The following is a 23,660-nucleotide window of genomic DNA, read 5'->3' as shown; positions in this document are numbered from 1 at the left end:
ATATATTTCTTCATGCAAAGGTGAATTCTATTTGTTGGCCCATTGGAATAATTTTATCATCACATTGTGCACTTAGCACAACACACTATTTCCTGTCTTCCACACACTGTCATAAATGCCTAACTTTGTTCAAGCTATGTCTTCTGATAGAATCCTCTCCTTTCTTTTGCTGTAGAGATCAACTTCTTATTCTTACCATCTCATCTGCTCTCTCATATATTTCCCAGTTCTCCACATTCTCAAAGCTTCTTTTTGCCTATGAAAGAATGCATTGTTCCTCTAAGTACTCTCTATATTTTATACATAATTCCACATGCATTCCAGTAAAGGGAACATAAAATGGGCAAATAGGTACATATTATTCCAGGTAGTAGCAACTTCTGTGCAAAATGAATAAAAAGTTAAGAAAAGCAACTAGTGATGATGAACATTTTTTCATGTGTCTGATAGACATTTGTATGTCTTTATTGGAGAAGTGTCTGTCCATATCTTCTGCCCATTTTTTGATATGATTGTCTGTTTTGTGTGTGTTGAGTTTGAGGATTCATTATAGATCCTGGATATCAACCTTTTGTCTGTACTGTCATTTGCAAATATCTTCTCCCATTCCGTGGGTTGCCTCTTTGTTTTCTTGACTGTTTCCGTTGCTGTGCAGAAGCTTTTGATTTTGATGAAGTCCCAAAAGTTCATCTTCACTTTTGTTTCCTTTGCCTTTGGAGACATATCTTGAAAGAAGTTGCTGTGGCTGATATCGAAGAGATTACTGCCTATGTTCTCCTCTAGGATTCTGATGGATTCCTGTCTCACACTGAGGTCTTTTATTCATTTTGAGTTTATCTTTGTGTACGGTGTAAGAGAATGGTCGAGTTTCATTCTTCTACATATAGCTGCCCAGTTTTCCCAGCACCATTTATTGAAGAGACTGTCTTTTTTCCACTGTATATTTTTTCCTGTTTTGTCAAAGATTATTTGACCATAGAGTTGAGGGTCCATATCTGGACTCTCTACTCTGTTCCACTGGTCTATGTGTCTGTTTTTATGACAGTACCATGCTGTCTTGGTGATCACAGCTTTGTAGTAAAGCTTGAAATCAGGTAACGTGATGCCCCCAGTTTTATTTTTGTTTTTCAACATTTCTTTAGCGATTCGGGGTCTCTTCTGATTCCATACAGATTTTTGGATTATTTGCTCCAGCTCTTTGAAAAATACTGGTGGAATTTTGATTGGAATAACAGTAAAAGTATAGATTGCTCTAGGCAGTATAGACATTTTAACAATGTTTATTCTTCCAATCCAAGACATGGAATTGTCTTCCATCTTTTTGTGTCTTCTTTAATTTCTTTCATGAGTGTTCTGTAGTTCCTCGAGTACCTCTTTACCTCTTTGGTTAGGTTTATTCCCAGGTATCTTATGGTTCTTGGTGCTGTAGTAAATGGAATCGATTCTCTAATTTCCCTTTCTGTATTTTCATTGTTAGTGTGTAAGAAAGCCACTGATTTCTGTACATTGACTTTGTATCCTGCCACATTGCTGAATTGTTGTATGAGTTCTAGTAGGGGGTGGAGTCTTTTGGGTTTTCCATATAAAGAATCATGTCATCTGTAAAGAGAGAGAGCTTGACTTCTTCATTACCAATTTGGATACCTTTTATTTCTCTTTGCTGTCTGATTGCTGTTGCTAGGACTTCTAATACTATGTTGAACAAGAGTGGTGAGAGTGGCATCCTTGTCGTGTTTCTGATCTCAATGGGAAGTCTGCAAGCTTTTTTCCCATTGAGGATGATATTTGCTGTGGGTCTTTCATAGATAGTTTTGATGAAGTTCAGGAATGTTCCCTCTATCCCTATACTTTGATGCATTTTAATCAGGAACGGATGCTGGATTTTGTCAAATGCTTTTTCTGCATCAGTTGAGAGGACCATGTCATCACTAGCTATCAGGGAGATTCAAATTTAAACCACATTGAGATATCACCTTACACCAGTTAGAATGGCCAAAATTAGCAAGTCAGGAAACAACATGTGTTGGAGAGGATGTGGAAAAAGGGGAACCCTCTTACACTGTTGGTGGGAATGCAAGTTGGTGCAGTCTCTTTGGGAACAGTGTGGAGATTCCTCAAGAAATTAAAAATAGAACTTCCCTATGACTCTGCCATTGCACTACTGGGTATTTACCCCAAAGATACAGATGTAGTGAAAAGAAGGGCCATCTATATCCCAATGTTTATAGCAGCAATGGCCACGGCCGCCAGACTGTGGAAAGAACCAAGATGCCCTTCAATGGACGAATGGATAAGGAGGATGTGGTCCATATACACTATGGAGAATTATGCCTCCATCAGAAAGGACAAATACCCAACTTTTGTAGCAACATGGGCGGGACTGGAAGAGATTATGCTGAGTGGAATCAGTCAAGCAGAGAGAGTCAATTATCATATGGTTTCACTTATGTGGAGTATAACAAATAGCATGGAGAACATGGGGAATTAGAGAGGAGAAGGGAGTTGGGGTAAATTGGAAGGGGAGGTGAACCATGAGAGACTATGGACTCTGAAAAACAATCTGAGGGTTTTGAAGGGGCAGGGGGTGGGAGGTCGGGGTACCAGGTGGTGGGTATTATAGAGGGTATGGATTGCATGGAGCACTGGGTGTGGTGGAAAAATAATGAATACTGTTATGCTGAAAATAAAAAATTAATAAAATAAAAGCAACTAGGAATGGGTGTGCTGTTTTATAAGGGAAAGATTATTGGGTGTTATATGCAATTGATAAATTATTGAACACTACATCTGAGACTAAAGAGATACTATAAGTTGGCTAACTGAATGTAAATTAAAAAAACAATGATGAGGGTTGAGGTTTGTTGAGAAGGTGATATTGGATCAAGAACATGATACAGAATCTAAGGGAAGTATTTTAAATAAAAGATGAGATGATTGATTAAATTAAGTAAGACTGAAAACTCACCGTTAGAGTTTACTGAAAACATGCCTGTATCTCCAAGATTTAGGAAGCTTGATATACTGCATTTCAATTGCAACTATTTCTTATTTTCTAGGCATTTTATAATTAAATTGCCACAAGCAAAATATGTTTTTGAGAAAGTGTGTGCATATGTGTGTATGTGTGGGTATGCACACACACTTGTGCATTGAAGGCCACAGGGAGGAAACTCATATGTACATGTGTATGCATGCTTCAGAATAGAAGAGATTTACTACAAGATTGTGGTGCAGTGGCTCTGCTGAAAGTCTTCTATTCTCAGCTTCCATGAGTTTAATATTACTTAATATTAAGGATAAATATTACTTAATCGCTCTAATGTTAAAATTAATATTTTATGTTTTAATCACCAGCACGTGGAAATATATAAATATATAATTATATATATATATATGAGAAACATAAGTATTCCACTGTAAATCAATATTTCACAACTTTTTTTTGGTGGTATTTGTCTGGTAAACAATGACTGCATCAAAGAGAAAGGAAGAATCCTGAGAAGCAATTTAAAATAGAAAACCTTCTAAAATTAATAACTTTTACGTTTATATTTGTTTGTCACCAAATTTATATTTGAATATCCTTTCTTTCCATCCATTGACTATTTTGACTGTTAGAATCTCTTGGTCTTTATTCTTGACTTTAAAACTATATACATTTAAAATTATATAAAATTATGTACATCATATACATATATAAACATACATTATATACATATACACAAATTATATATATGTAATTATATACATTAGCTTTTATAGCATTACTGTATATAAATACATTATATAAAATATATATTTAAATACAATGCAAATAAATACAAATACAACAGAACTTGCAGCAAATATTTCTAATCAAATTTTATGTGTGCTGCATGTTAGACTACTAATAAATAATGATTCAGCTTTGGCGAATGGTGACATCTATTTACTTCAATAACGAGTGTGGATCATATGGATTGTGAGCAAGTTTAGTCAAGGACATGTCATTTTTGGATACTAATGACTTATTTTTCTCTTTTGTTAATCTTTAAATTTTAAGATTCATTATGGACTTGAGTAAAATTATTCTGCATATTTGATTTGACTTTTCTTAAATCCTGTGACTGAAGGTTTATTTTGTTTGTTTTCTCGGTACATGATCAACCTAGATACAGTCTGAGTGTACTTTATTGTATAATTTGGGCAATGAGAAATAAATAAATAAAAATATCTCCCCCCAGTGACTTTAAAGAAAGTCTATAGTCTCTCAGAATGTGTCACCCATTCAACCAAAGGCACTTATTTGTTTAAGGGTGAGTCCTTACGTAAAAAATGAGTTTTTAATACTATCTTTGTTATCTAGGTAGCATAGCCTTACCATATGGCTTTTTATTAATGCCCAAAGGTAAACAAGTTCACAGAGACAAAACAGTAACCTAGAATCTTTTCTTAACACTCCTGTATTGGAGGGGGAAAGATGCTGCATTTTATAGATGTTCCCTAAGTCCTCCCTGTAGTATAGATGTTATTTTTATGTACATTCAAAAGAAAGTCTAAGTACATTCTCCCAAAGTAGAGGGAGAATTGTTTTAGCTCTAAGGGACTTGAACATGCTTCATTCTTATATCCTTCCATGTGAAGGGAAGCTTATGGGATGACCAAAAGGCACATAAGTAGCTTCATTAATCTAGACTTATGCATATGCAAATTTAAAATAAAAGAATATCTATGGGTATTACTTGTGTGAGGTTTATGTCTTTTTTTTTAAGTAATTTAAGTTTTATAGTATGGAATGAGAGGACAATTTACTCTCTAACGTTTGTAACTCAATGCTGTTATGATGGAAATGGCTCACTTAGTATTTAGATGATTTCTTCTCTTTCTATAGACCTTGTACTTCTTAGTAAGAAGGAAGTAACCAAGTAAACTATGTTTGAAGACATTGTGACCAGACATTTAGTTTTAATGCTGATGAAGAGAGATCAATTGTTATGTTAGAAGCATCATGAGATATTAGTATATGCCATGCTAAAATGAAAATACTAGATAAGCAACATTCTTAATAATATCTTCTAGAGTGATAGCATTCTGCCCTTAAGTGGTACTAGCAACCTATGCATTAGTGTTATTTGTTATAGTCTTGTTTGCCTAGATGCTTTAGGACCATTGCGTATTATTTTGGAATTACTGTGTACCCCCAATGTGACTTAATTTTACACTAGTTTAATTAAGTTCCATTTATCATCTTGTATTTTTTTAATATTTAGGACATTCTGTTATACAATCATGTGTTCTTTCTGAATCCACACTACTGCCCAGATTGCCTTTGCCAATCTTTATCATATGGTCCGCAAGGATCTATTTACTCATTTCTACCATTGAGCTGGATTTCATAGAGTCTATTTATGTAATTAATGTAGCACTTTGGGATTCTTCCAAGAAATGGTGTAGTACAAAGTAAAACACAAATGGTTTGCTATTATTTAATTTTGATATGTAGCCAAAATATATTTCTTATTTTAAGACAGGATCAATTTATCAGAAAATCTTTTGAAAGAATATTAAAATTGAGTTATACTAAGGTATTGGAATTCTACCATTGCAGACAAGATCGAAGTTTTCTTAATGTAGGAATGCTCTTCAAATGTATCATGAGGACAGGATAACAAAACTTTCTGACCTCATAGGAGATTTCACATAATTAAATAATCACAATTTTCTCCTTAACATTTCCCTACTTAAAAAATTAACATTTAAAACATGAAGTAATAGTTTATAAAATAAAATTGAAAAAATATATTGCCAGGTGAATAATGCAACATTTTAGTCATAGAAGCAAGTTGGAATAGTTATTACTTTGAAAATCCTAAATAATATTTATTAAATACCTACTGTCATGGTTCTATTTTTTAATATTTTATTTGTTTATTATTTTTAAAATTTTATTTATTTATTTATTTGACACAGAGAGAGAGACTGAGAGAGAGAGATCATGAGCAGGGGCAAGGGGTAGAGGGAGAAGCAAACTCCCAGCTGAGCAGGGAGCCCAATATGGGACTTGATCCCAGGACCCTGGGATCACGACCTGAACTGAAGGCAGACTCTCAACTGACTGAGAAACCCAAGCACCGTGCTGACATGGTTCTAATACAAGTTTTGCAGTGAATGAAGTAATTTATGCTTATTTTCTTCTTACTTTGCAGCTGTTATTCTCAGTCTATTAAATTAATTTCTATTTTTTCTTTAAATACATGCTTCTTGAACATTTCCTGTTTGTAGAATATTTAAGAATATTTTCTTTGGTAATTTATGACTATATACAATTATATAAATAGAGAATTAGGTTTTAAGAAAAAATAAAATATATCAGTGAGTATTAAACTTATTTGCCTATAATTAAATTTAAATAAATTAAATTAAGGCTAATATCAATATCATACAAACTTAGATGGCAAATCCGAATTAAGATTTTGACAATACCAAGCTGTCCTACTCATCTACTCTCACAAAAAGCAATGTGTTTATAATCTTCTCTCTTTAAATATCTGAGAAATCATCCTACTTCACCACTCATCTGACTTTCCTTCTAATAGATAAAGATAATAATCCTCACAGGCTAAATTTTTAAAATTAATCATATCAAACTTAAAATCGTTTGCATCTATGATCCCACTTTTCTGTGTCCACATGTTATAAAACAGGAACTGGTTTTTCTCCTATCTAAATGTTTCCACTTGTGTTCTGTGTCACATTCAATAACCTTATGAAATCCATCATATCATCTCTCCCTTTTATCACAATCCTCTCCATTTCTATTACGTATCTCCCATCATTTATACATTCTCAAATCTCATTGATTTAAGTAATATAAAACTAAAGATGAAATACAGAGATGAACAAAAAACAAACATGACACTTGTGTGGATCTCATTTAATCTCCAGACACACACCACACCAGGCCTTTCTTTGCTATTTATTTTTCTCCCATTACATTTTTATTAGGTCATACATTTCTCAATTTCCCTCTTTTTCCTTGAGTAACTTCAGTTTTACTTCCAAACATATAACACCACAAATATGCTTTTTCTTTGAAGTCAATGATCCATCCATCTGTGCCTTTTCTTTTCTTTCTTTCTTTTTTTTTTTTAAGAGAGGAAGAGGAGAGAGCAAGAGAGAAAGAGCTAGTCAGGGTAAAGAAGGAGGTTCAGAGGGAGAGGGAGAAAAAGAATCTTAAGCAGGCTCCACACTCAGTGCAGAGCCCAAGGCGGGACTGTAGCTCAGGACCCTGAGATCATGACCTTAATTGGAATCAAGAGTCAAACGCTTAACTGACTGATCACCCAGGCACCCCATACCACTTTTTCTAATGGACATTGCCTTGGATATAATCGTCTTTGATCTGTCAGAAGAATTCTGTGCTATTGAAAACCTCTCCCTACATGATATATTTCCCAAGTTTTTATGATTCTATGCTATTTTATTTTTTCTCCTGTAGTCTATCTTTCTATTCTCTTCTGTTGGCTAACTCACTTAATATTTTTCTTATATTGTTTCCAATACTTAGTTCTAGATCATTCAACTCTACTATGTGTTCTCCAGATGCAATACTGATGATTTATACACATGGTGGTGATTTCTAAATTTATATGTCTTGCTGAAATAGCTCTCTTGAGTTCCAGACATTTTAACCATCTGCCTACTTTGCATCCTCAGAGTGATATTTAAAGTAAAATCAAAGTCAGCATGTTCAAACATCAAACCCATGAAAAATTCAGACTTTTTACTCTTAAAAGAGGGGGTAGACAAGGATTACTTTAAGTATCTGAGCAACTCGGAGCAGGAAGAGACGAGGAAGATGAAGAAGATGAGAAAGATGGCCAAAGAAATAAGGGAAGATCAGAAGTTCAGTTTTGGATGTGATAAGTAAGCTGTTATTAGATATCCAAGTAGAAATGTCAAAAATAAAGTCAAGTACATGAGGCTAAAGTTCAATGGTGAAAATTGGCTAGAGATATAAATTTGAGAGTCCTTAGGAAAAGGATGGTATTTAAGGCCAGAAGACTAGATAAGATCACCAAAGCAGTGAAGTATATATGGAAGAAAGGTAAGGGCTCAATGTCTAGGAAACCAGGTTTTAAAGATTCAGGGGAGGAGGCATCAGTAAAGCGGATAGGAAAGGGGTGGACAGACACAAAGAAAAATTCACAGTGTGAGGCAGTATTAAAAATCAAGTAATGAAGTATAAAGGTGTTTTTTTCTTTTTTGCATATCTTTCTCATCTTACAGACAACTTCATTCTTCTAGTGACTCAGATCCTTGAAATCACCCTCATCTATCCTGCATCTCATATCCCAAATTTATTCTATTAACAGTTCTAACTGATATTCCAACTGCACTGCTACCACACTGTCCTATGCCATTCTTGCTTTCCACCTGGATTACTACAATACCCTTTCCACTGGTCCCTCTAATTTTGTCCTTGCCCTGTTAAATCCATTTTTTTTCCAATTTATTTATTTTCAGAAAAACATTATTCATTATTTAAACCCATTTTTAATACTCAGAATGATTCTTCCTAAATGCAGTTCAGATAATGTTATTCCTCTGAGAAGAAATTTTCAATGTTTTCTCAGCTGTCTCAGTGTAAGAACCAAAGATCTAACAAATGCCCCAGGTGCTAATTTATCTGACCCTTATTGGCTCCCTCATTGCATTTCCTATTAAACTCCCCTTACTCAGTCTAGTCTAATCACACTGGTCTTCTTGGTAGTTTTGACAATGCCAAGAAGTTCTGTACCTCGGGAAGTGTGCCATCTTTTTTATCTCCTCGCATATATTTTCCCAAGACAAATCCTCAGAATATCCTCTCATCTCATTCAAAATTCTATTCAAAAGTCAGTTTTATCAGTGGATTACATTTGGGCACTTTCCATAATTCGACTATTCTTGATAATGCTGCAATAAGAAGTAGGGTTCAGGTACCCCTTTGAATTTGTATTTTTGTACACTTTGGGCAAATACCAAGTAGTGCAATGCTAGGTCATAGGGTAGTTCTATTTTTAACTTTGAGGAAGCTCCATACTGTTTTCCAGAGTCTCTCTTGCCATTTGCAATGACATGGCTGGAGCTAGAGTGTATTGTGCTCAATGAAATAAGTCAGTCAGAGAAAGACAGATACCACATGATTTTACTCCTGTAGGAATTTAAGAAATAGAAATAATAGATGAAATAGGGGGAAAAAAAAAGACAGGGAGGCAATGCATAAAAGACTATCACCTACAGAGAACAAACTGAAGATTGCTGGAGGGGTGGGCAGGGGAATAAGCTAAATGGGTGAAGGATATTAAGGAAGGCACTTGTGATGAGCACTGGGTGTTATATGTAAGTGATGAACTACTAAATTCAACTCCTGAACCTAATTAATACAGTATATATTAACTAACTAAAATTTGAATAAAAACTTGAAACAAAAAAAGTCATTTTGTCATGTAGAACCATGTAAAATTGCAGTCACTTACTCTAAAACTACCTTCTATGTTAGATCTTTTTCCTAAATAGAATTTTTGAACATTTATGCAGTATGTTACTTTAAGGACACTTTTTTGGTTTTGTTTTGTTTTATTTATTTATTTTTTGGTTTTATTTCATTTCATTTTTGTGTTGTTCATCCTTTGTAGCCTGATCACCTGGAGAGGTGTCTGGCACATAAGAGCATCTATACATATTTACTCAAAGAATAAATGACTAAATGAGTGAATGAATTAATGATGAAAGAAAAGGAGAGAGGACAGAGAGAAGGTTTTTTTTTTTGTTTTTATTAGTAAATATCTCTCTGGAAAGCTTAAGTTTGCTTATTCTATATCATGAATGGATAATTTATTTTTAATTCAAGTAATTTATATTTAAATTTTAGTTTTAATGAACAACAGTTACTCTAAATTAAAAATAAATCAGGACTGGAAAAATAAATTAATTAATAAAGGACAGTACAGGAGCCAAAACAAAAGCTGGGTAAATTAGGACAAGTGAAGTAGCACACAAAGTATTAGAGTTTAATAGAATCATACATTGGATAAGTGTGTTCCATAAATATACATTTGTCAATATGCATTTTTGTTCTCAAATCTGACTCTGAGATTAATGCTTGCTGCAAAATAAATTCTTTGTTATTTTCACTATTTTCATAAATTGTATCAATATTTATTGGCATTTATACAATTCTGAAGTTCTATTTATATATATCTGTCATTTTTTATTAGAAATATGTTTCATAATTATTTTTAGTGTGAGGCCCTGAAACATACACAGAACAAACTGTGCTTGAATATTAATTGAGAAGGTATAGAGAGCACAATTTCTACTTAAAAACTTGAAAGCAAGCTAATTCTTTTGGGGTTGCCTGGTAACTAATAAGGAGTATGTCAAATTGAAAGACAGGTCTGACTGAAGCAGCCTTTGAATAAATAATAGAATTATTGTCAACTTTAGCCTTCAAGTAGTGAGGTGGGACCAATTCTTAAAGTGAAGGAAGGCAGTTGAAATGTCTTTTGTGGTCTTTTATTGAATCGTCCACTGTTTGCCCTTAAAATTTTTTCCTCACCAACAATTTCAACGCAGAGATGTTGAAAGTAAATTCTGAAGACATCACTCAATATCTGTTGAAATTAAATGAAATGGCTTAAGACATTTGAGAGGCATGATTATTTAATATTCATTACCATTTATTTTGAATCCATATTAATATAATGTATTTGTTTCTTAAAGAAGAATGTGTACAGTAAGAATGATTACTACTCTGATAAAAGATTGGACATAAGTGTTTTTTTAAGTTGAGATTTGTGTTAGAGTGACTCCAGGGTATATGTAGAACAAAATATCTTGACAAGTCTTTAGTTACCATGATCTGTTATATCAGGTTGTTGATCACATACTCAGAGATTTTGACCTATTTCTTTTTAATTCCAGCAGGAAAAGAGTCAAGACAGTTCAAGAATTAAAGGTAAGCAATGACTGTTTTAAGATCATAGTTTCATAAATTCATATAAGGATAAAAGAAGAAAAAAATTTATTTAGCTTTGAAAATATAGCTAAAAATGAGAAAACATTAAGAACTCAAAATCTTCAATGTGGTTTTAAAGCCATTGTGAGCCTTTTGGGAATCCTGCAAGATCACTGAGGATCCTCCACTGAGATTTCCTTTCTTCATATAGTGCTATTGCAAATTTCAACATAATTTTTTCTTAACTCTCTGAGTTGTTCTCGTGGAATTCCTCCATCAGTATTGTCCATAAGAATTAGTATTCTGTTTTATCTAGGATTTAGAAGATAAACTTTAAAAAATATGTCTCATGGGAAACCAAGTATTTAGTCATTGCTATCTCATTTTATTTTCTATGAAAAAGCAAGACAATAAATGTTAAAATTTGATGGTAGCTAAATGGCATAGTCAAGTCTAGTCAGACATAGGGAAACAGTTTTCCCCACAATGACATTATTATGTTTTGATGTTTATTGTTGAAATAATAAATTGCTCTAGATAGATTATATCATATAGCAAAAAACTTCATTAATTTGTGTGCCCGCCGATTATATAGTGAAATTTAACAATTTTTTCCTTGGTTAATCCTTCTGGGCTCTCCCTTCATGTCCTGGCTCTTCTTATTGTACTAGTTGGATATCCTCACCCATCTATCCCTTTCTGGTAGTATTTAGTCACAGGCCTGACTATGGAATGAAGGATGATTTCCCTATTTCATTGCATCCTGTTTTGCATAGAAAGTTAGGTTTATTTTTACTTTTTACTTTTTTTTTTTAGAGTTCTACAAAACTAAAACAAACCAAAATAATAATAAAAAGTTATCAAATTTACACATACTTCTGAAAAGATGAAAGGCAGTTATTCTTTTGCAAGTCTCTAAATTGACAATATCAGTCTTGCTTATTAATAACAAATCTGAACATAATCTCTGCACATTTCTCTGCAACCAACTGAATTACACAATTTTGTTCTCCATGTTCGATCATCTGTGTGTGCCTATATCACTGAAGAATGTAAAAAGACATACTTTTTTATTTTGCTAGGTATATTTTATTCAAATGAATTATGTAACACTGCCCTTCCAGGAATTCCCAAACTGTGTGTGTTCTTTTTCAGCGAACTGAAGTATGTCTTGTTATTTTATATGTGAAATTATTACACTTATTTATCCTCAAAGCACTCATATCAACTCAAAGTTTCATACCTTTGTCTTGCAAAAGGGAATTTCTATTCCAAGATGGGCTGTATGGTATACATTTAAATGATATATACATTTTAAGCATACTGAGTACACATCTTCCTTCTCAAGAAGGGTCCCAGTATTTCAGGTTAATCTTAAATCATATTTATAATTCTGTTATAGTTGAAATAAGTTTAGTATAGCTTTCTTCTTGATGCTATATTGTCTTGAGACATATAAATCCTATCATCTGAAGTAGTAGAAATTATATTTTTTCAACTACTGCCTAGGAACATGTTTTCTTTTATAATGTAATAAAATTTCAAGATGATGCTTGCCACTTCTTTTAAGTGGCCGACACATGTTTCAGAACTCTCACATTATGGCTTCTAGGCTACTGAGTTCTAAGTAAATCAGAGACATACCGTTTTGTCAGGACCTGTTCCCTAACTCTACTTAAACTCAGTATTTTTCTTAACTTCTTATAAAAATCATCTTGAAATGTTGTTTTACTGAAAACTATAAATGATCACTAAAAATGTCTTTAGGGGCACCTGGGTGGCCCAATCGGTTAAGTGTCTGCCTTCAGCTCAGGTCATGATCTCGGGTCCCGGTGTGATAGAGCACCGTATCAGACTCCCTGTTCAGTGGGGAGTCTGCTTCTCTCTCTCCTTTACCTCCTGCTTATGCTCTTGTTCTCACCCACATAAATCATTAAATAAAATCTTTTAGAAAGTCTTTAAATGTCAATATTTTTAAAAAAAAGAATAAAAGCAAGAGCTTATCCATTCATAGATGAGAAAAATTCTGAAAATGAAGTATTGTACATATTTTGGTAACTAATGATTGAAATGTGAGTTATGTTTTCACTTGACATTAATAATGAATTCTCAAGTAATAATTCCCTAGACTTCCTGATCAGAACACGTTAATTACATAGTTAGCAAGGTATGCAAAGGAAGTCTTTAACCATCTAATTTTCTGCATTCTGTACCTATTCCTGCTTATGACAGCAATCCCACCTTCATTGTACCTGAAATCACATTAATGCACAAAGCAGTCCAATGAAAATTGACCAGTCTTTCCTCTGTGTACATGGAAATATATGTTGAAATGTTTGGAATTATATATATATATGGAGTTCAGCTAACATAATAAATTTTGGTTCAATAGTTAGTAAACCATCAAATTCTCAATTGATTTTCATGTTGTTTAATGAGTTAGAGCCCAACCTGTAATTAGCACACAGTTTTGAAGTTTACAGTTGTTAGGATGTCCATTATTAAGATTACATTGACAATTACAGCAGGAAAATAAAGATAGTCCTAACATGTTTAGAAGAATGACCAACTATTCAGAAAGCTATCTATTTCACATTGCTTTTCAGTGATATTACAAATATATTATGTTTTAAAATCCATTAAGAATTTGATAGATACTATTAGGAAATACTTTCCTTTGAAGAATAGTTCTAATATAAGGAGCACAAGTCAGTTATCTCTACAAATATTTCTCAGGAGAGTATTTTAATTTGTTATTTGTTTATTCATTTATATTTAAGATCATTTCAGTGATCATCATTATATTTGAGATCATCTCAGTGATAAAACAGTAACAGTTCTTGACAAAAATTTAAATGATTCTTATTTTACAAAAAGCTTAAAAATTCTGTCAGCTTAGTCAAGTTTTTAATTTTCCAAAAAATAATTCAAAATACTATAGTCAGAAGGATAATATCACTGTGGAAAGTTTGCATATGATTATGCTGTAGTGTGCTCCTGAGTATCTACTTACCTCTCGCTCTGTCATTAAGATAATGTTTGTTCCTTCACCAAAAAAATTCAGTTCTTTTATAATGAAAATTTCCCTTCCTTTCTTTTCAAGGGAGACTCTTGGCTCTTCTCATTCAGAAGTGATAATAAAATATATTCCCCTTATGTTGCTAGTCACATCTTAGGAGACAAAAGTTGGTTCCCTAATAGTCACTTATATGGTATATTATTGACATGATTTTTTTTTTAACCATAGCACATGCTATTGACATCTATCTTTTATTAAGTATCTACTAGATGTCAGACACTGGGCTGAGCTTTTTACATATATTACCTCATTGTAATCCTCAAACACATATTATAAGGTAAGATTTAGCATTCAAACATGCCAGCACATTGAGAACTCACATCCAAAGTAAATAATTCAGACCAATAATATCATTTTGTCCTATTTTTAAATGGGTCATGTTTTATTTAACCATTTTACCAATTATATATAAGGTACATTTAGTATGTTATTAGCAATGTTTTTGACATTTTCATGGATTTGATATATATGAATTTTATTATTTATACACTATTTTTCTTTGATGGTATGGTGTTACAAATATTTCTCCTACTGCCAATTTGTATAAATACTGCTCAGGGCTTTGAAACATTAAGAAGATTTTGATAATAATAAATGTGGTATAGTAATGTTCTAGGGGATGAGAATTGTGCCAGCTTGTGCAATAAATGCTTGTGATCTTTGACAAATGACTTAATCCTCCAGAAGTAATTTCTCTTTTATAGTTTATATTAACAAAACATACCCTATGATATCAAATGTCCTTTCACATATATAAAATTCTAATGCTTATACTTCCATAAAGACACTGGACAATGCTATTATTACAAACATCTTTCAAAATTCTTAATTCTAAATAGGTTCTACATGGCAAATATTATGTCTTATACATTTGTATATAAGGAAAAGGTAAGCTGCACAATTGTTCTCCCTATGGTACATACATACATTCTTGTATATAGTGAACAAGGAAGAACACTATTATGCTAAGATCATACCTAATCAAATTAAAGATGTGTGTTTGGGACAATAAATGATATTAAAATACTATGGAGCCTGTAGTTTTTACATGTAAACATACACACACACACACACATATACATTCTATTTACTTTTATACAACCATGCATTCAGATTCTCTTATATTTCCAAATTGCCAATTGAGGGCACTGAAAGTGATCTGATACATGCAGGGATATACAGATATAGAGATAGAGAAATAATATATGTGTGTATGTGTGTGTGTGTGTATGTGTGTATCCATGTTTATATATTATACATGTATTTTATTATGTATTATATCTAATGTATATTATATTAATTCATATTATATTATATTATTTCTATATATCTGTGCCATATATATACACATAGATATATATTTCTATATAACAAAATAAAAAATATATATGTACATATATGCATGTGTATATATATGTATGTATGCGTGTATTTATATGTATATGTGTGTATATCTATCTATCTATATATATATAATTGAAATGCTAATAAATTCCTAACCTGGGTTGCCTGACTATTCAGAGCTCTTTTCACTAGAATAATCTTGCAGAGCTCCTGACATACATTGACATTAACTCACTTCTTCCAGGTTAGGTAACTAGTCAAGAACAGTTATTGGGTAGGAATAGACCTTCAAATTTGTATTCCTGAAAGTTACTGGACACATTCATTAACAAATAAAACTATTATATAAAACTGAAAGATGGTAATTCTTTTATCTCAGACTTTTATGGGACTCCCTCTAAATTAGATATCTTTCTGTTTAGGAAATAAGATATAGCCAGTACAATACTAATGCTTGAAATGGAGACTGTTACCACTATAGAAATTCAGAGGTGCTGTATTTTTAATGAATTACAATATCATACGAATGAATGTTAGGTTTTTTGGTATTCAGTTTATAAAGCTATTGCCAAGATAAATAATTATAGGATTTACAAAAACTGTGGGTTTTGTCTATTGTCTTCAACAGTTATAGTCCTAGAAGGTTTAAGTATCTAAAAGGCAGGAAAACTCACTTCTAGAAAATGTCAACCAAAGGATTGTTTTGTTTATTTGTTTGTTTTTTGGCAAAGAGTAATGCTGGGTAAACCCCAGGCTAGTGGACTTACAGCAATCTGGTGATAATAATTATTGAAAAATAATTAAATGCTATAAAAACATGTACAGGAGTTATAATATTTTTATAATAGAATATACCTTGTTTGTTTTATTACACTTCACTTTGTGCTTCACAGATATTGTTTTTTGTTTTGTTTTGTTTTTTACGAATTAAAGGTTTAGAGCAACCCTGTATTGAGCAAGTCTATTGGCACCATTTTTCCAACAGCCTTTGCTCACTTTGTGTAGCATTTTGGTGATTCTTGTAGTATGTCAAATTTTTTCATGATTATTGTATTTGTTATAGTGATCTGCAATCAGTGATCACAGCTCACTGAAAGCTCAGATGATTTAGTATTTTTTTTAGCAACAAACTTGTTTTTTTTTTTAAGATTGTGTTTATTTATTTGAGAGAAAGAGAGCGAGCATGAGGAGGGAGGAGGAGGAGAGGCAGAGGCAGACTTCCTGCTGATCAGAGAGTCCGATATGGTATTCAAACCCAGGACCCTGGGATCATGACCTGAGCCAAAGCCAGATGCCTATCCAACTGAGCCACCAAGGTGCCCAACAAACTATTTTTTAATTAAAATATGTATATTGTTTCTTCAGACATGCTATTGCACTGTTAATAAACTACAGTATGGTGTAAACATGACTTTTGCTTGAACTGGGGAATTAAAAAATTAATTTGACTCACTTTACTGTAACATTTATTTGCTTTATTGTGGGTGGTCTGGAAACTAACCCACTGTATCTCTGAGGTATGCCTGACATGTTATAACACAGCAACTGAATTACATCAAAAAATTCTATTTTCACTCTATTTTATTAAAAATTCACTTTTAAAATTAATTGGGGACAAATGTATTCTCATAAATGATTATAGGTTACCTTGTTGCAAAATATAAATGTCATATATGGACCACTTCTTAGTTTATAATTGACTAACAACTCTTTAATTATTAATATGGGCATATCGCATATTTCAGTCCATTTCATTTTACACCCAAAAATGTATAAGTATGAAATGACTACTGAAAAAGAGATAAATTAAAAATGTAATTTCTAGTCACTATGCCATACTTTAATGATTTTATTAGATGAAGTTGTTACATTTATGATTTTGTATTATTAAAAATGGTCATAATTCTTTATCTGAGTAGTGTTTTGTGATAATGTGAGTTTCAAAATAAAAATAATAATACATAGATGCAAATTCTAGAAGCCAAATTACTATCATCATGATAGTATTCCTTACTTTGACAAACTTTCAAAAATAAAACAATTTCAATTCCAATGTATAACTATATTGAAAGATATAAATTAATAGATATATATTCATTGTAAATAATCTAAATGATGCTCCCAAATATCCTACTAAATAGCTTTTAATTAGTATAGATTTCAATATGAGTAACAACTTTTCTCAGGGAATTAAGATGATATTTGTTATTCATTCTTTAAACTCCATTTGACCAACTCGGTACAATTTGAAATGATTGTGGTGCATGTCCTCCTGCCATGGCAAACAGGAAGACAAACCACTTCAATACCTAATGATGCTATTATCATCACCCAAAAGAGGTGTCAGAAAGTATCTGATTCTCTATCTATTTCTCGTTTATGCCATGAAGGGCTCATTTTATATTATGTGAAACACATCACCCCTCTCCCCATTTTGCATACATTCTCTAGCTTTTAAAAGGATACTAATAAATCATCTTGTCCAATAGATCATTTATTTTGGTTTCAGGGTGATTAATTTTGCCACTCACTTTGCCCACCAGGAGGCATTACTAACTAAAAGAAATGGAGACATAATCCCTTTGTTGATACTGGGAAAACAACCCAGGACACTTGCATCTAATTTTTTAAATAAAATAATTAAAAAATAATAATCTAATGATGAATGTAATATCAAATTAATATTGTTCAGGTTTTTCTTTATATAACTCAATATTTTAATTACCTGTACACTAACATCTCAACATTGATTTTTTCAATTATCAACACAAAATATTTTTATTATTTAGACTTTGCAGAGCTAAATATTTCTGAAGTCTTTTTAAAAAAATTCCACAATCTGAAACAGTTGAATGCCATGTTTCAAGATAAATGAAGTAACATTAACCAAAATGTGTTGATGGTTTCATTTATTTAGTTTAATGAAGTCACTTCACTTAGCTGCAATGGGTGGCCTTAGTGAAAGAGTAATTCTTGAAATTGTTTTGAACATTACATATCTTTTTTGGCCAAAATCCCTGCTTTATCTCCCAATGAAAAACTATCAGTTTTCCTTTTTACTTTGTTTCCTCACATTCTATAAGCATGATATTTGACTTTATTAAAGAGACTATACTTACTTAGTTTTAAAAATATATGTTTTGGGGCACCTGGGTGGCTCAGTCATAATCTCAGGGTCCTGGGATCGAGCCCCACATCGGGCTTTCTGCTCAGCAGGGAGCCTGCTTCCCCCCTCTCTCTGCCTGCCTCTCTGCCTACTTGTGATCTCTTTCTCTCTGTAAAATAAATAAATAAAATCTTTAAAAAATAAATAAAATATACCTTTCTTCTTTTTTCCCATTTATTGTAATAATATGTTAAGTATTTTGTGATTATTTGATTTTTTAATTATAAAGTTAGAGATTTTAAATAAAATAAGTTGTTACTTTGTGATGTTATACTCAGTGACTCCTATGAGGTGAAATAGACATATAATTCTTTGTTAAAACTGATAGATAAGTCAATTTGGAGTTTTACTTATTATGTTAAAGGCCAAATAATTTCCCTTTTAAATAACTATAAGATGTATTTTGTAGTTTTAATTTTTATATGGGTAATATTTTTTCAATTACTTAGATAGCTGGATATAAGTATTTTTTTTGGAAAATTCATGCCATCCTACAAAAATAATATCATTGTTTCTTAAATTCTTGGTGCACGGAATCCTTATCCAGTAGACCCTGAAATAAGAGAAAATTTTGGCCAAATATGCATTTTGATACTGCAAAATTTTTACATAGTCCTTTAGTGATGCCTATCTTTGCATCATTAAGCATTTTCATTGTTTTTGATCAAGGATCTATTTTCCCCCATCACAGACCTTTCAGGAAACAGTTATTTTGATTCAGAGCACTAAAATTATAAGAACAACATTTTGAAAACTACTGATTTGTGTAACACTTTTTAAAAGATCTACCACAGGGTTTAGACTCAGCATAGCTAGGATCAGTTATTTACAAAATTCCTGAAAAGAAAGTCTGGAATAATAAAAACAAAAACAAAAACAAAAAAAAAGAAAAAAGAAAAAAAAAAAAACAAAAAACAAACCCTGAGTGTCTCTTTTTTTTTTTTCAATTTATTTATTTTCAGAAAAACATTATTCATTATTTTTTCACCACACCCAGTGCTCCATGCAAGCCGTGCCCTCTATAATACCCACCACCTGGTACCCCAACCTCCTACCCTTCCGCCACTTCAAACCCCTCAGATTGTTTTTCAGAGTCCATAGTCTCTAATGGTTCACCTCCCCTTCCAATTTACCCAAATTCCCTTCTCCTCTCTAATGCCCCTTGTCCTCCATGCTATTTGTTATGCTCCACAAATAAGTGAAACCATATGATAACTGACTCTTTCTGCTTGACTTATTTCACTCAGCATCATCTCTTCCAGACCCGTCCATGTTGCTACAAAAGTTGGGTATTCATCCTTTCTGATGGAGGCATAATACTCCATAGTGTATATGGACCACATCTTCCTTATCCATTCATCCGTTGAAGGGCATCTTGGTTCTTTCCATAGTTTGGCGACTGTGGCCATTTCTGCTATAAACATTGGGGTACAGATGGCCCTTCTTTTCACGACATCTGTGTCTTTGGGGTAAATACCCAGGAGTGCAATTGCAGTGTCATAGGGAAGCTCTATTTTTAATTTCTTGAGGAATCTCCACGCTGTTCTCCAAAGAGGCTGCACCAACTTGCATTCCCACCAACAGTGTAAGAGGGTTCCCCTTTCTCCACATCCTCTCCAACACATGTTGTTTCCTGTTTTGTTAATTTTGGCCATTCTAACTGGTGTAAGGTGATATCTCAATGTGGTTTTAATTTGAATCTCCCTGAGGGCTAATGATGATGAACATTTTTTCATGTGTCTGATAGCCATTTGTATGTCTTCATTGGAGAAGTGTCTGTTCATATCTTCTGCCCATTTTTTGATGTGTTTGCCTGTTTCATGTGTGTTGAGTTTGAGGAGTTCATTATAGATCCTGGATATCAACCTTTTGTCTGTACTGTCATTTGCAAATATCTTCTCCCATTTCGTGGGTTGCCTCTTTGTTTTTTTGACTGTTTCCTTTGCTGTGCAGAAGCTTTTGATTTTGATGAAGTCCCAGAAGTTTATTTTCGCTTTTGTTTCCTTTGCCTTTGGAGACATATCTTGAAAGAAGTTGCTGTGGCTGATATCAAAAGAGATTACTCCCTATGTTCTCCTCTAGGATTCTGATGGATTCTTTTTTCAAGACATGCAGAAATGGGACATGCAGGGAAAATTGTCTCTTAGAGCAGTTAGAATAGTAGGGGGTTGGAAAAACCTACCCAATAAACATTTTTAACTCTACCACCACTGCCACCACCATCATCATCATTCAGAATGTTTTTCTTTTCTGCTTGGTTCTCTTCTGGGGTGCAAGTGATGTAAAATATAGCAACTGCACAGTTCTCTTGTTTATAGTCTCTCTGTTGATGTTTCATGGAAAGGTACATGTTTCTAAACTTGCTTCTAGGGTAGAAGAACTGCATATGTATATAGGGGACAGATGCAGAGAAAAACAATGATATTTTTTCTTTTTATAATGTTAATGCACAGTCATTTTGAAAGTCACATTCAGAGAGTGAAAAATAATTACAGTAATTCATGATTGTTGTATAAATAATAAGTGACAGCCATGTCATTACAAATGGTAAGATACCAAGTTTCTTTGCTGGCTAATACACCAAATGTTAATTAATTAAATTTAAATTTAAAATAATAATAATAATAATAATGATAAGTGCCAGGCCCTGTGTAAAGTTCTTCACTTGACTTATCTTGACTATCTATATGCTACATTTATGAGTACTTCCTTATTGTAGGTCTTCTGCTCATTGCTTTCCACATATTATTTAATATAACCCTCAGAAGAATTTTATATACTTAAAAGAGATAGATTTTGCTGTCAATCCATCTATCTAAAAATGACCATCATTACCATTTTGGTATATGTGAATTCAAACATTTTTTACATATGCATATATTTCAGCAAAACAAAACAAAACAAAATGAAAAACAACAACCAAAAAATAAAAACCCCACCAACAACTTTTTATTCTTTTGGAACTGTTAATGGATAGCCTTATTATATCTTAAAAGTTTGCAAATGCTTTGTAATGGATACCATGAATTGTTCACTCAACAACCATTTCAAACACCAATTAGCATACTTTCTTTTTATAGATTTTTTAACAGAATCCAGTAAATTAAAAGCTACATTACCCAGATTTCCTTACAGTTCGCCTTCTGGATATGTTTTAGGTTCTTCCCATCACATTTCGTACCAGCATGGCCTTTTATGAAATTCTTATTATAAAGTAAGCACGGTTTTGGGGAAAGAACTTTTCTTTCACAGACAATGGCGAAGGTAGTGTGGTTCTGAACCCAGCAACTAGGGTGACAGCTTCCTTATGTATTTGTCCTGATAGTCACAGAGATAGTGAGCCTTTTGTTACTACGGTCTGTGGTGGGATTTTATAAGTTGTTTCTAAGAGCTCAATATACAGCCCTTTCCTTCAATCCTGAACCATTTTCTATATCCTTTAATATATATCCTTTCTTCAAATAGGGCAGAGTCTTTTGTCTGTAACAAAGAGCCTCGATCCATGTGTTGTTCCGTCCTAGGATTAAAACAACTAGGGACCTGATATGGATGAGCATAAGCAAGCAAACCTATCTGCAAGGCAGAAGCCCGCAATGACAGCCAGGGGGCAAACGTTGTTATGGTCAAATTGCAGAGCAAACAGGCATTGTTCAGACACATAGTAAAACCAGGTGGTTCTATCTCCCTTCCAAGCAAAACAGTAGGGAATTCCTAAGTCAGAAGTCATTGCGGTTCATACAGTTGCTTGTTCAAACTATCCAAAGTCTTGTGTTGAGTATCAGCTGTGTGCCAGACACAGCTATCTCTGGTTCTAGGCACTGGAGAGAAGAGATAGTAGTGGACAAACCAGGAGAAATATTCTGCCTTCCTGGATCTTAGGTTGTAGTTTGTAGGAAATCTGCCCATAGCACAGGATGGTTGGTATCTTCAAAGAACAGCTAAAATCTCATGAAAAGCACAGACAACTTTTCTTCTCTGCTTGTCTTCTTACCATCTCCTTTCTCTTCTTTAAAGTTTAAAGAAGAGATTTACTCTAAAATTTAGAGTAAGACACCAGTACCACAGGGGATGAGGTCTTCAGGAGGGTAAAGAGAAAGTGATAAATTGGAATCAACTTGATGAAGGATAAACTCCCTCTCTGAGAAGTTTAACTGCTGCTACATCTGATATAAACCCCTCCTCCCAGACCTTCAGACCTTAGCAAGAAATAATTTCTGATTAACCAAAATATGTATTTTTTAATTTTGCCCCCAAATCTCTTCTCAACAATTCAAAATCAGGGGGATTAAGTGGTAATTTTCATGATGTAATTCTCATGAATCCTTAGGAGGAAAGAACTGAATGTCATTTTTTGGGTTTATTTGGTTTTCAATTAAATATTCTCTCAGGGAAATGAAGCAGCAAAGCTTTCATAGGATGACTTAGAGCACACAGCTGTTGGGCTTATGGTTTACCTACAGAGGTGTTGTTACTTATCTTGGTTTCTATGTGGTAATCTTTCTGTTTTATTATGTACATTTCTATCCTCTCACAGGCATGGTAGAACATTATTACCCCAGTATAATTTTTAATAAATAAGGTTTTAAATTTTTTCTTGAAAAATCTTAATGTGGAAGATACTATATATATATAATCATATAAATATATAATATATAAATCTTATATATATGTATATATAAATGTTATATATAAATGTTAACATAAAATGCTAATAAATAATATACAGCACCATATATGATTTATATGATATATCATATGATGTTTATCATATTATATAAACGATATAATTAATGCCATCATAATATTAAGTGATCATAGATGTGATTTATTTTATATTTGTGTATTTTTTTGTTGTATTTGTGTATAGACTTAAAGGGAGAGCTGATATATATTAATCTCTTATCATGAATCACACATCTATTTATTTTATTTTTTCAGCTCATTGTATCTATAAAAAAGATCTGAGAAGTAGGCATCATTTCATATGTATTGAAAATTAATCTTGAAGGTTAAATAATTCATTGAATATTATCCAGCTAATAAATGCTTAATTTAAAATAAAGGTACTACTTTCACTTGCTATTGTCATT

At 32.7% G+C, this 23,660-nt stretch overlaps 1 protein-coding gene across 1 annotated transcript in view; it reads left to right on the top strand.

The window, feature by feature from the left end:
- Window positions 1-23,660, top strand: part of FSTL5 (follistatin like 5) — a 764,561-nt gene that overhangs the window by 119,490 nt on the left and 621,411 nt on the right. The window contains exon 3 of the mRNA XM_044224773.1: window positions 10,948-10,981. Coding sequence (XP_044080708.1) covers window positions 10,948-10,981 — 34 coding nt within the window. The remainder of the gene's footprint in view (window positions 1-10,947; window positions 10,982-23,660) is intronic.

This window comes from Neovison vison, chromosome 11, assembly GCF_020171115.1.
Source record: "Neovison vison isolate M4711 chromosome 11, ASM_NN_V1, whole genome shotgun sequence".
Lineage (NCBI taxonomy): Eukaryota > Metazoa > Chordata > Mammalia > Carnivora > Mustelidae > Neogale > Neogale vison.
The sequence above is the reverse complement of the archived record's forward strand: the minus strand, read 5'-3'. Positions and strand labels throughout refer to the sequence as shown.